General features: G+C 44.1%; 1 protein-coding gene across 1 annotated transcript; it reads right to left on the reverse strand.

Moving 5' to 3' along the window:
• Positions 1 to 1,798: 1,798 nt before the first annotated feature.
• COMMD5 (COMM domain containing 5) lies at positions 1,799 to 11,074 on the reverse strand. Its single transcript, XM_069942910.1, has 7 exons — positions 10,864 to 11,074; positions 9,849 to 10,009; positions 9,675 to 9,703; positions 6,968 to 7,018; positions 6,373 to 6,468; positions 5,040 to 5,115; positions 1,799 to 2,991 (listed from the first exon to the last, which is right to left on the reverse strand). Exons 1-7 carry the CDS (start codon positions 11,018 to 11,020, stop codon positions 2,890 to 2,892), a joined length of 672 nt encoding a protein of 223 aa, XP_069799011.1. The 5' UTR covers positions 11,021 to 11,074; the 3' UTR covers positions 1,799 to 2,889.
• Between the last annotated feature and the right edge of the window lie 3,271 nt (positions 11,075 to 14,345).

The following is a 14,345-nucleotide window of genomic DNA, read 5'->3' on the forward strand; positions in this document are numbered from 1 at the left end:
ATCGCAGGTTCTTGCCTACTTGCAGGTGTACGCCAGCCATAAACCCTCTTGCCTGATGGGCGGGCACAGAGGGGAGGAGGGGTGGCCTCCTCCAGCACCAGATTTATCATTAAAGGAAAAGTCCAGTAACATTTTTTATTAAAGTATTGTATTCCCCCGCTAAAGTTACACAAATTACCAATATACACTTATTACAGGAAATGCATAAAAGGAGGATGTCACGACCCGACTCCCAGAGCTGTGCGGGCTGTGGCTGCTGGAGAGGATGATGGATAGGGTTGCTCAGTGTCCCTCCAGTGCCCTGTGTCCCTCAGTGTCCCCCTGCCATCATCCTCTCCAGCAGCCACAGCCTGCACAGCTCTGAGTCGGGTGGTGACATCATCATTTTATCCAGGAAGTGAAGCCTTGATGCAGTAGTAAGTGCGGGGAAAAAAGCACTTTATGTGCATTTCCCGTAATAAGTGTATACTGGGGATTTGTATAAATTTTGGAGGGCAATACCGTACTTTAATAAAATATTTTGCCGGACTTCTCCTTTAATACACCCGCTGCTCAGAGCTGTAAATCATGATACAAATCTACACCTGCTCTTGATCAGGTGTAAATTTGTACCGCAATGTCTGCGCCTGTCCCAGGGCCGGACGGCTTTACTAAGATGTACACCTCTTAAGTAAATCTGTCCAAAGAAAAGGAGGTAGGACTTTAAGACTGGTGTACTCACACACCAGTCTTGATAAATCTCCCCCAAAGACTGGCTTATCCCTTTGTGCATTTTGGACTTGGTCTCCTGTGCACATGAGTAGCAGGCTGGTGGAGCACATCTCTACTCATTTGTGGTGTACAGTTATTAGTACTGCAGGGCTTACCTAACATGTTGGGCCTCATTTACTAACAAGGTGTCAATTATAAGCTGTTATGTTGTTGGTTGTGGATGTTTTTTTTACGATAAATTCATTAATGTGGCACACTCCCGATGTAAATCTGGAAGGATTTTCACAGGACAAAATTTAAGCCCGACCATCCTGCCACACTAGAAGTGGCTGTTTTTTAGAATAGAAAACCCCTCAAAAAATGACTCTTTGCTAGTTAAATCTGTCAGGTTTAAAAAAAAAAACACCTACTTGACGGGTTTTTCTGTTTTTCGGAAAAATTGTGTCACACACCTTTAGTAAATATGTCTGAACACCAAACTGACAGGGAAAATGGACAAACCCCCGTCAATCTTCTGGCCATTATTTACTAAGGTGGTCTAACAGTTTTTACTAGTCTTTCCATTGGTTTCTCGTATTTACTAATGTTGTTCGCCACAAAAAAAAAACTCTAAAAACCATAACACCCATTATTTGGTGCTTTAAAACTGAAGAGTGGCCGTGTCACGGGAATGTCTATACAAAATATTTATTAAACAAATCATCATATTGACGGGTTTTCCATTCTAAAAACCAGCTACTTCTAGTGAGTCAGAAAGCTCGGGTTTTAGTTTTGGCATGTGAAAAACCTGCCAGATTTACTAAGGGCAATAGGAGACATTGATAAATCTGTCAGTTTGGGAAACTAATACCCTGAGATGTAGGGATCTTGAAAACCAGACTATCTTAGTAAATGAGGGATTGTATACTTAAGCTGAATCTATATAACTTTATTAAGATAAGATTACTGGTTATATAAGATAAAAGTGTTTTTTCTTGCTTCCAAAGTTTCTGCAAACTAGATATACTGTACTTGCTGTAATATAAAACACTCTTAACATTTAAAAATTCACATTATGGAAGAATGAGTGAAAAGTGCACAAAGCCGCCAATATAAAAAATTATATTTAATGTACATATCCTGATATGTTAGTCAATTAATTACCATGTAATCAGGGGGGTCCCCAGGAGCTTCTCTCCGCTCCACCAGCCTTGATTGATTTATCTTTTCCTATACCAAAACAGGGAGGGATCTATCAATTAAGGCTGGTGGGGCAGGGGTCAGGCCTAGTGACTCATGGTTCATGCAGCATGAAAGTGATGACAGATCCCTTTTAAAGGCATCCAAGCCAGAGCCCGCCATATGGTCCATAAACACACACAACAATTCTGCCTTGATCCAATTGAAAACATACTATTTTAACAAATAAAATGGAATTTGCAATGATTCTTGTTAATTACAAACAAAATTGTTAAGTCCATGAAATGCAGTAGATGTGATAGAAGTCATTTTGCACAAAATATTGTAACATGTTACCCCTCCCCCATGGGGTACCTGTACATTAAACTTCCCTCAACTACTCCATAGAAAGGACTGTTCAGCTAAGCCAAATAAGCATGGTGTTTCATTAGGATGAGATTCATCTGGTGAAGCAGGCCATACAGTACGAGTAGATACGTTCCAACCTGTCTGACCCTTATGCCCCCTGAAACGAGACATTGTTGTTGTTGGACGAAGTAAATGATTAAAGGCAGAGGGGGAGATTCATCAAAGGGTGTAAATTTTAGACTGGTGCAAACTGCTTACTGCAACCAATCACAGTTCAGCTTCCAGCTCTGGTGAAAGAAAAGAGGAGCTGTGATTGGTTGTTGTGGCAAGTTTGCACCAGTCTAAATTTTACACCCTTTGATAAATCTTGCCCAAAGTGTTAAGGGAATTATTACAAGAGGCCTCACATGGCAGAGTTGTGTGCAGGAGATTGCGAGGTGGATAAGGTGTACAGCTGTATGATGCTCCATCAGGTGCTGTTTGCTGGAAACATAGAATGAAAATCTACAATAACTTTTTTTTCTTCCTTTTGGATGTGGTTGATTCAAAGTGAAAGTTTCATACAAAATCCATGTACTATAAATAAGCCTGATATCAGTCAGAGACCTGGGTAGGTACAGAGGGACTAGGATCCATGTTATTCACATGGGCTCAGTCCTGGATTTTCAGAATGTTCTTCTTCTCAAGATCATTCATTTCTTTCAAGAGCAAAGCAACATTATACCGGAGCTCTTGGAATTTAGCAACTGGAACCTGGAAAATAACAAACGTATATACAGAGTTAATATAAAGAAAATCCTTACAGCTAAAGCAAACATATTACATGGGGATACCAGGACTAATATTGATGACCTATTCTCTAGCCAGGCAATCAATAGCTAATGGAAGTCTCACCCCACCATCCCCCATCATTGTTAAGCTATATTTACTGGTACTGCAGCTAATTCCAATTTATTTAAAACTAACTGGTAGTATTAACAGGCCATCATTATCAAAGTCCTTTTATATGCGATAAAAAAAACACAATGAATGAATGAAATATTCTGAACAATAAAATCATTCCAGTGTGAAGGAATTCTAAGTACATATTCAACAAAAAATATAATTAAAATAAATATATAAAAAATAAATTAGATAACAGAATACCCCTCTGCCCCTCTCTCTCTCCTCTCGCTCTCAAACACACACAAAAGCCTGCTGCAGCCATAGTGCACACACACAGCCTGCTGCAGCTATGGCGCACTGAAGAAAACACACAATCTTCTCCTAGAGAGAAAACACCACACTGAGGACACAGGTTACTGCTGGAGTCGGTACAGTTTTCCAACTCCAACCAAAACTACAGTAGTTCCACTAGTTCCGTTCTGACGCCACAGCCCTGTATAGGGTCCAGGAGTAGTGTTGAGCTAACTTGCCAAACTTTGATTTTGCCAAGCTCTATCATCACTACTCACTAGAGACCAGGGCTGTGGAGTCGGAACTAGTTTTGGCTGGAGTCTGAGTCGGAAAAAAATGTTTGAGCAAAATTCTAATAGGACACTGGCCTATTAGATAAGGGTGGTCGAGTAAAAGTTGTCGGCCACTATTTGGCAGTTTGTTTCTGAGCTGGAAGAGTCCATTGTGCTGTTCACTTCCTGGATGCCTGTATATGAGCAGCAGTGTAATTTGAAGATATCCTGTGTAATATAGAGGAGGAGAAGACATAAGTAGTGTAGCATTAACCTCTGTCCTCAATGTGGTGTTTTTCTTCAGTGTTCTATGGCTGCAGCCTTTTGTGTGTGTGTGTGTGTGTGTGTGTGTGTGCGCGTGCTATGGCTGTGGCAGGCTGTGTGTATATGCTATGGCTGCAGCAGGCTGTGTGTGTAGGCTATTGCTGCAGCTGTGTGTGTGTGTACGCTATTGCTGCAGCTGTGTGTGTGTGTACGCTATTGCTGCAGCTGTGTGTGTGTGTACGCTATTGCTGCAGCTGTGTGTGTGTGTACGCTATTGCTGCAGCAGGCTGTGAGTGTGTGTGCTATGGCTGCAGCAGGCTGTGAGTGTGTGTGCATGCTATGGCTGCAGCAGGCTGTGAGTGTGTGTGCTATGGCTGCAGCAGGCTGTGAGTGTGTGTGCATGCTATGGCTGCATCAGGCTGTGTGTGTGTGTGCATGCTATGGCGTGCCCCTACACCCACAGTGACCCCTCTATATCACTATGTGTGACTTTTCTATATCACTGTGTGACCCCCTCTATATCACTATGGCTGCCATCTATATTACAGGTATCTGGCATTGTTAGCAGTGTTTCTGTGTGTATGGTGAATATTTAGTTAGAAACATAGAAGACTGTCAGCAGGAAAAGACCACCTGCTCCATCTAGTCTAGCTGTGAGTAGTTCAGGACATGGAGGCTGGAGACTGGCTGCATCCACTGCACACACAGGAGATTTGATGACCCAGAGTTGCTTTGCATTGAATCTGCAACTTCAAATCTGCACCATCAAATCTGCTGCAGATCCTGTACGTGTGAACGCACCCTTACAAACACAATGATTCAGGTGATGTGTACAATGACACTATGGGTCAACTGGCAGGGAGCTAAATATTTTCCCCTTTTCTGGATGAATTTTTAGTTATTTTAGAAAGTATTAGTGTCAGCGGTTCGAGTAAGAAGAACCTGTTTTGTCATGATGGTGAGAAGTATTGATTACTTTAGTTCCTTATTGAGATTAGGAGGTTAACAGTATGTCCTTGATGACAGTAAGCTGTTATGGTAACTAATAGCAACGGTATACAATATGATATCTAATTTTAGGAAACTTACTTCAAAACGATGTGCCTCTCCATTGGAAAGCTTCATTTGCATAAGGATGGATGGCTGCAGTGCCCGTGAAAGAGAACTGACAACAGTGAACAAGTTTAGCATAATATTAAAACCAGGTCCAAAATACATAGTACAAAAATAAATAAATAACCATATTTAACCACAAACAGAATTTTACAAGGGTCTCATATAATAATGCGGACAATGGGGGAGATTTATCAAACATGGTGTAAAGTGAAACTGGCTCAGTTGCCCCTAGCAACCAATCAGATTCCACATTTCATTCCTCACAGACTCTTTGGAAGATGAAAGGTGGAATCTGATTGGTTGCTAGGGGCAACTGAGCCAGTTTCACTTTACACCATGTTTGATAAATCTCCCCCAATATGTTCAGGCCAAAGGACAGACCGACTGGTGGGGTAGCAACAAGTGTTCTGGTGACTGGTGGGGTAGCAACCCCCGATTAACTGTTTACCAGAGCCACAGAACACACAATGAAACAGATCAGGAAGCAGACACACTTATACATTGTATAGCAGCTGTCACCCCCTGTGTCAGGGCAGAGCCCGGCCGACCCTCCGGTGCAGATCCATATACTTACCGACTCCACGAAGTCCCGCTCCTGCCGCCGCAATATCCCCATCCAAAGCTGTGCGTGCGCTCCTAGAGATGATTCATAGAGAATAAGTGAGCAGTCGGTCTCTATGGGCATAGGACTCATCTTTGGGAGAGTGCACATAGCTTCGGACAGGGATATCGTAGCGGCGGGACCGGGTCCAGGAGTGGGACTTTGTGGAAGCGGCAGGTATATGGGTCTGCACCGGGGGTCGGCCAGGCTCTGCCCCGGCATGGGGGGGTGACAGGTTCTCTTTGATGTAGTTCAGCTCACACTGAAGTGAATGGCAGCTGAGCTGCAGTACCCAAGTATAGCCACTATACACCATGTATGGAGCTGCATACTTCTGCCTATAATAGTGTATGCTAAGGCATTCCAGCTTGCAGCTTTTCAGGAGCTCGGGAAAGCCTCTTTGGCTCTTTGTACCAGATATATGAAAGGTGTCATGAATTACAGCTGACAGATTCCCTATGCTGATATACATCAGTGGGCAGCAAGGTATGCCCACTAATGTATATCAGCAATGATGTTCTTAGGTACGCATGCCCTCCTGAATAAGGCTATGTTGACGCAACGTGCTTAAGTACCGGCCGGGTGATCTTTCCAGCCCACCCGCATCAGAGCTTCCCATAGCCAACAGTGAAGCAAGCGGCCGGAGCCGCTTGCTTCACTGTGTGATCTGACAGGTCTTTCTGCGGCCGGAATTCACTGAATTACCTGGTGGAAATTGCAACATCAACCCTCCATCTCATATCCTCCACAGTTGGCAATCTAATGCTTTGTTTCAAAGCAGCATCTTCAAGAACTGGTCGTCTGCAGAAAGATTTAACCATGAACATTAAAGGATAGAGCATGAAAAATAGATTATAAAAGGCTCAGACTGGCTATTATCTCACCTTCCAGACCCCAGCCACTGCTGCTAAGCCAAAGGCTGTCTGTACTTGGCTAATAGACTGAAGTCTGGCAGCCTTCTCAGCTATTGTTATTTGTTGAGCTATCCAATTGTAAACTTCTATTTGGAAGTTGCTGAACTTAGGGTTCCTATGACATGGAACGATTGTCGCTCCGTGTAATAAATACAACAATAATTGACATGTTCATGTCGGCTGATCGTTGTCTTCTATTACACCAGGCGATTATTGGCCATAACGGTCGATATTGACCAAATACGGCCGATAATCGCTTAGTGTAATAGGGCCTTAAGACTTTACGTAATACAAGTAATTACTAGTAAATATTACCACACACAGTAGATATATTTGTAATAAATAACACAACATATATAATGTTCCTGTGATCATCAAATACTCACCTGCTTCCATAAACAACATTAGCAAAGTCCTCTATAAAATCATCTGGGATTCTACAACACAAAGAAAGCAAGACTCTTCAATATGTCACATTCATTATATATATATATATATATATATATATATATATATATATATATAGATATATATATAGATAGATAGATAGTGTGGTTATAGTAAAAAAAAAAAATTCTAAATATAGAGGCAGAATTACTGAATGCAGTCGGTCTATGTTCTGTTATCATGGAGACTGGACTATAGGAGTTACATATAGGAGTCTCCTCGTTGTATGTAAATAAAACTTTATAGCTATATGATAAGATGCATAAAGGAAACAGTGGCTGATGCAAAGCACTCTCCTTGATCTTTTCAACATTGCTGGCAGCCATAATTTCTGCTCAGCATGAACTGACTTTAATCAGTGATCAGCACTGAGGTCCACTGATCTCTCATCCAGCATAAAAGGAGAGCTGTATGCATCAGCCACTGCTGCCTTTGGTGGTGATGGTGGTGTTAGGGGCCTATTCCACGGAGCGATAATTGGCTGAATCGGCCTGATTCGGGCGATTATCGCTCGGTGGAATAGAGGAATCGATCAGCCGATGATCGTGTCATCGGCTGATCGTTTATTTAGGTCCAAACCTAAAATCATCGGTTACCCACTGCGCATCACTACGTGGAATAGCGATGCGCGGCACACATTACCTAGCAGGGCTTCTCCTCCGCTCCGTCTTCATCCCGGTCCCACGTGCAGCAGCAGCTTCGGTGTCACCTGATTGAGCTATCAGACAGCTCAGCCAATCACAGGCTGGGACCGCAGCGGCCAGTGATTGGCTGAGCGGTCTGACAGCTCAGTCAGGCCGCTCCGGAGTTGATGCTGCGAGCGGGACTGGGATGAAGACGGAGCGGAGGAGAAGCCCTGCTAGGTAATGTATGCTGCAAGGGCTGCAAAGACATCGGTAACTATGTCCCTGCAGCCTTCGCTAAACGATCATTGGGCCATGAAATAGGCTCGTTTCCATTGATCGGCCCGTGGAATAGGGCCCTTACACTGTGTGCAGATGTGTCTAGTCAATACACTACACTTTGTGATTTGTACAATGACAAGCCCATACTACATGAATAACGTCACTAATCCAGTCATTGTGTATCCGAATGAACAACACTGGTCTAATTTCATGTTCATGGATGACAATGCTCCAGTTATTCAATGTCACATCATTATGGAACAGCTGCTGGAGACTGGGGGACCTCAACTGGAGCGTCCAGCACTTTTTCCAGACCTGAGTATTATAGAAAAGCTATGGGAGTCGCCATGTAGAGGCTCTTAACTTTGTACCCCAGAACCTCACTGACTTGAGCGCTGCCTTTCAAGAGTGGGATGCCATGGTTCAGCAGACAAGTCAACTTGTGAACAGCATGAGACGTTGTTGTCAAGCTGTAATTGATGCTCAAGGACACAAGTTATTGAGACACTGACATTGTTTGTTGGGCTACACCCACCGCTGGTGTTGGCTTTTGTATCAATAAATAGTTTGAGATGAGGAATCCACCACTTCATGCTTCTACTTATATGCCCTACTTTCATGATATTTTATGACTACAGTGTTTGATATAATATTAATGTTTAAATTTTCCATAAATTTCATTTAAAAGCTAACTATTCCTAACTTTTTGTGAGTAGTGTATATGCGCCTAATACAACTAAAGTACATACTTAGTAGTAACAGAGACATCCACATTGGTTGTTTGTCTCTGGACAGGAAGACCTTCTGGGAGAGGCTACCTCAACTCACCAAACAGATGGGGAAGAACATGGGCAATATAAAGCAGGAGATGAGATTATCACAATGTATGTCCCCAAATCAGGACACTTTTCTTCATAGTTTGGCGTTTTTTCCCAAATATCCTTCTTCAGCGCTTCATAACCCACGTTACTCTGGTAATAAGGTTAGATACAGATGGCGTTGTGGCTCTAATACATATGGCAATAATTTTTCTTGCCCAATACAAAGTATCCCTATCTCAATGCACACAGGTTCCTTACTCCATCCTATAAGCCGCAGTAGATAACATTTGTGTCCCAATAGGAGCTGTCATTTGCAGACCCTGGGTCAGTCCAGGGTTTTCCCCATGGAAAAAATTAAAAAAACAAGTGGTGAACAAAAATAAATAAAATAAATTTATAGGGGGCAATGTATCAGTGGAAGACTCTTGAGTGAGTACTCCACTGTTTTTTTTTGTTGCTGATCTTCTTGAGCTCAGTGATTGCCATGTTTCGCTGAAGAAGAATAAAGAAGATCTGATCTGGATGCCTAATGTGATCTTTCTGACGGCCACACTTATAAGGATATAGATCCCAAGTAGAGATGAGCGAACCTGGAGCATGCTTGAGTCCATCCGAACCCGATCGTTCGGCATTTGATTAGGGGTGGCTGCTGAACTTGGATAAAGCCCTAAGGCTATGTGGAAAACATGGATATAGTCATTGGCTGTATCCATGTTTTCTAGACAACCTTAGGGATTTATCCAACTTCAGCAGCCACCGCTAATCAAATGCCAAATGCTCGGGTTCGGATGGACTCGAGCATGCTCGAGGTTCACTCATGTCTAATCCCAAGCCCTAGCAGCAGCCATGAATGTAGACATGGCTGACTTGTCTGTATTACATCTGCTTTCACTTACAACACTGACTGTACACAGCCTTACCTGAGCTCTTTCAAGTCTTCTTTGAAAACCTATGAATGAGATGACATAGATCAGTAAGGTTTCTATCACAGCTGTTTATGAATCATAGAATAAAGTGGATGAGGTAACTACGAGCTGTAACATGGTGGTCAGGTCTGTTAGATTACACAACACACTACCGATCACTTGTCTCACCTCCTGCTTCAGTGTAGACGCTGACAGTCTGAACGCCACACGTAAGAGGGTGTACGAGCCCGAGATGACAAAACTGAGCTGTTCTTCAGATATGGAGGTGGTTGCCTGTATGGCCTGCACAGATTCTGAGCTCTCCTTGACCTCAAGTGCTCCCACCACAGCTACAAAAGAAAAGCAGACCATCAATTGCATCTCCTGCCCCTATGCCACACTATTATCAATACAGAGATGGGTGTAAGGATGTAGGGGAATGAGGATCTGTTACAGAGATCTCTTTTAAGGGACTGTCCAGTGTGGGAGATGCTTCACATATGATGTCAGGGCTCAGCAGCTATACAGAGCGAAGATACATTAGTATTATAGTACTGGCATCTGATAGTGGATAGCTCACTCTGAAGGTGACCTTAAAGGGGTTATCCAGTGCTACAAAAACATGGCCACTTTCTTTCAGTCTCCAGTTCATTTGCAGTTTGCAATTAAGCTCCATTCACTTCAATGGAACCGAGTAGCAAAACCTACACCCAAGCTGAAGACAAGAGTGGGGCTGTCTCTGGAAGAAAGTGGCCATGTTATAACTCCTTTAGGGTGCGTTCACACCTACAGGATCCGCAGCAGATTTGATGCTGTGTTCAGTTATTTAAATGAAATCTGCTGCGGATCCGGTAAGTGTGAACATCCCTTTAAAGGGTGACATGACCAATCTAAGCTACTGATGGAGGGTTTCCTGGTAATACTTTGCTATGATGCAGCAGACCAGTGTTCCCAGCTGGTGTAAGACTACAACTCCCATTATGCCCTGAAGGTTGTAGTCCTGGAGCAGCTGGAGAAGCACCTGGGTAGGTCTGTGTCTGGGGGCAGGAGGGATCGAGGTGTTCCTGCTCCATTGTGCTTGTTTCCCTTTAACAGCAGTGTGATAGGACTAATGTTGATGTCCCCAATGAGCAGCACACCACCACCACCCCCATCACTACACACAGACGTCACTGTACCGCAGGGAGGAGGCAGACCGTCTCACCCTTCAGAATCCTCCTGAACACATCCTTGTCCAGGTCCTTCAGATGTCTGGCCATGCCCTCCACCTCCGGCGGGATCCGGGCCCCCAGGTAGCTGGTCCGGTCATTCCCGGACACCGAGGAGGACGGATACTGATGGACGGCCCTGACCGCTGTCATCTTCCCATCCACACCGCACACCCAGCGGATGCCCTCTGCCCTGTCATGTGACCGGTATAGAACGAGTCACGTGACAAGTCTTGACTTTGTCAACTTGTGCGCCATCTGGAGGCCAACGGGATTATTGCACTGTGAACATTACTATGATCCTAACCACATCATTATACTGAGCACGTGTATGTAATATTATTATAATATTAATAATAGTGATAATAATGGAAACAAAGAGACATCAGAGACTATGGGGCACACGTATCAAAGTTGCACATTCTTTGCGCCAGGCCCTCACAATTTTTTTTTTAGTTTTGCTCCCCGCTAATCATGTGGTGTGCATTGTGCGCCAGGAGGGATGTCCCCCCATGTCTGCAAAATTTATTAAGATTTTCGCCTGGATTTGACAAAAATTAGGCTTACAAATTAAACTGACACGGATTTTTTTAGCCTGCTGCCATGCCTCCGATGCCTTTCAGGAACCCAGGAAAACTAAATATCTTGTACACTAGATAACACTATCTGATGTTGATGTTTCCCAGGGAGCAATACACCTAGGATTTCACTGCATTGAGCGCTTTAACCAGCGACTGACAGTGTTACCTTTGGCTGGTCTCCCTGAGATCAGCGATCTGTTTCCCGTATTGGTCTACTAGGCATTGCTCCCACCTAGCCAGAATCCTGCTCCACACTGATGAGGGGCAACTCACTGAAACAGCTGTCTGTGGATGGATACCTGGCCTTGGCATTTCCCTGGTTATATCATCAGACTTGTAATTGAGTTGAATACTGACTAAACTTAACCAGCAGCCAACAGTGTCTTCTATGGCTGGTTACCCTGAGATCAGTGATCTGTTTAACTATCCATATAAAGCACACGTGTCAAATTCAGGCCCTCCAGCTGTTGCAAAACTAAAATTCCCATCATGCCTAGACAGCCAAAGCTAAAGGCTGTCCAGGCATGATGGGTATTGTAGTTTTGCAACAGCTGGAGGCATACCTCCCAATTGTCCCTCTTTTGGAGGGACAGTCCCTACTTTTGACTCACGTCCTTCTGTCCCTCTTTGTCCCTTACATGTCCCTCTTTTTGATTAGATTTGCATTAATAAACTTTCTATGTTGCTCACTTGGATATTATTCTATCATGTGGCGCAAGTTGGATCCAAAAAATTGTTATATTCAAATGAATCATGTGACATTATGGCCCCTGTCACACATCATTTCACACATGCAGTTCATATGGCTCTATACACACATCTGTAGGTGTAACAGATCCATTTTCGGGCCATAATCCGTGCCACAAAAAATGATTAAGCCATAGTGTGTCCGTGTCACCTGCTTGACAGTGGCTTCCTGAAAATGCGGACAGTTACTGAAACACATTCCTAATCCTGTCCGTGGTTGTGGGTCTGCAATTACAGACAGGGTTACTGATGTGTGAATGAGACCTAAGGATACAGGATCTGCTGAGGATTTGCAGATATCAGTGTAAGTAAATGCAATGCATCCTTGAATTAAAGAGTATAGAAATGTCTGTAAAATTTTCCTACAGTGACCCACAAGTGTCCCTCTTTGGCCATCCAAAAAGCTGGCAGGCATGGCTGGAGGGCCTGAGCTTGACACCCTTGATATAGAAGAGTGTGTATAGCTCCACAAGACTTGGGATCCATCATGTACTTCCCATTTGCCTAGTGAAAAATCCATCCTGCCTAAGTAGGCAAATTGACATTTACCCTTCTTGTATGCTGTAACCTGGGGTTGCTAAATGGTAACAGCAGTGGGCAAGCTGGTGTTTTACTTGGGCACTTGTCATCGTGGCCAGGAGTGGTGCTGTCCACCCCCAGAAAAAAAAGGAAAAATTGGCAGCACCTCTATGCCTGTTCACACTGCAGGTTGCATGATGCATGTGGCTAAAGTACAGGCAAAAATGTGCAACAGCAACCCACAGGTGCAAGATCTTACTGTATGTATATATACCCCCCCCCCCCCCCCCCCCCGGTGTACACATGATGAACACCTGCTCTGTAGATTGAAAAATGAGGATCTTAGCAAACTATTTGATCAGAGTGTACCATGTCACCATGTTTAAGCATCCTCAGAGACATGGTCCCTACTCTAGCATTTTCACACTAGCAATCTCCTGGGCTGAACAAGCCTACAACTGGGCAGATAGGAGCCAAATGATCTCTTTTTATAGCACCCTAGGGACATGGGTGGAGTGCAAGCCAATGGGTGGGGTGCTATAAATAGATTATTTGGCTCCTATTTGCCCAGTTGTAGGCTTGTTCAGCCCAGGAGAGGCTAGTGTGAAAATGCTAGAGTAGGGACCATGTCTCTGAGGACAACTTTACGTGGTGACATGGTACACTCTGTTTGATCAAATAGTTTGCTAAGATCCTTATTTTTCAATATCTATAGAGCAGGTTTTTAACGTGTGTACATCGGTATATACGGCAAGATCTTGCACCTGTGGGTTGCTGTTGCACTTTTTGTATTTTTGGCTGTCCACCTCCAGGTACACTGGCACTAGGCTTTTTCCAGGACTTAACCAGGATCTAGATTTACTTGAAAACTTTAAAATGCAGCACAGTAAAATGAAATTATCCAAAAAATAATCACAAAGATGGGTTTTCAGCAATGTCACCCAAGGTTTAGCTTGGGCGATTGTAAGGTAGTGTCGCTTGAGTAAAGCAGGTTAAAGGGCTGTCTTGGAGCCTTGCCTAATAAGTGCAGAACTCTGCTTGCATCACTTGTAGTGTGACTTGTGTAAAAGAAGATGCTCATACTCATGGTTAAAGGGGCACTCCGGGCCGGCCGTATTTTTCAGATATGGCTGGGGAGGGGGTGGTTATGGATGCCGGAGGTCACTTACCTCCCCAGTTCCAGCGCCGGGTCCCGGATTGCGGCGGCCCGTACCCCCGTCCCTGGTCTTAGCTGCTGCACGAGACATGACGTCTCCAGGCAACTCAGCCATTCGGCGGCCGTAGTGGAGTCCCGCCTCGGCCGCTGAATGGCTGAGCTGTCTTGAGACTCTGGCGCCCTAGACACCATTCTATGGTCGGGTGTGAGCTTCGGAGTCCGCAACAGGTTTTCCGTCAGGATTCCGTAGTGTGCAAGTACCCTAACTGACTAACTAGCAGCCCTCCCACCAGGAACTAACTATCCTATATAGGGGTAACTGGGAATAACCTCCTATTGGTGGGGAAAGTGCTGGAAAAGGTGAGGTGTAAGCAGTGTCGGACTGGCGTACCTTGGGCCCCCCTGGAAATATGATACTTGGGGCCCACCCTACATACACCAGATATAACAAGCACCAAACCTTTCACATTACTAC

The sequence above is a fragment of the Dendropsophus ebraccatus genome, chromosome 10 (assembly GCF_027789765.1).
Source record: "Dendropsophus ebraccatus isolate aDenEbr1 chromosome 10, aDenEbr1.pat, whole genome shotgun sequence".
Lineage (NCBI taxonomy): Eukaryota > Metazoa > Chordata > Amphibia > Anura > Hylidae > Dendropsophus > Dendropsophus ebraccatus.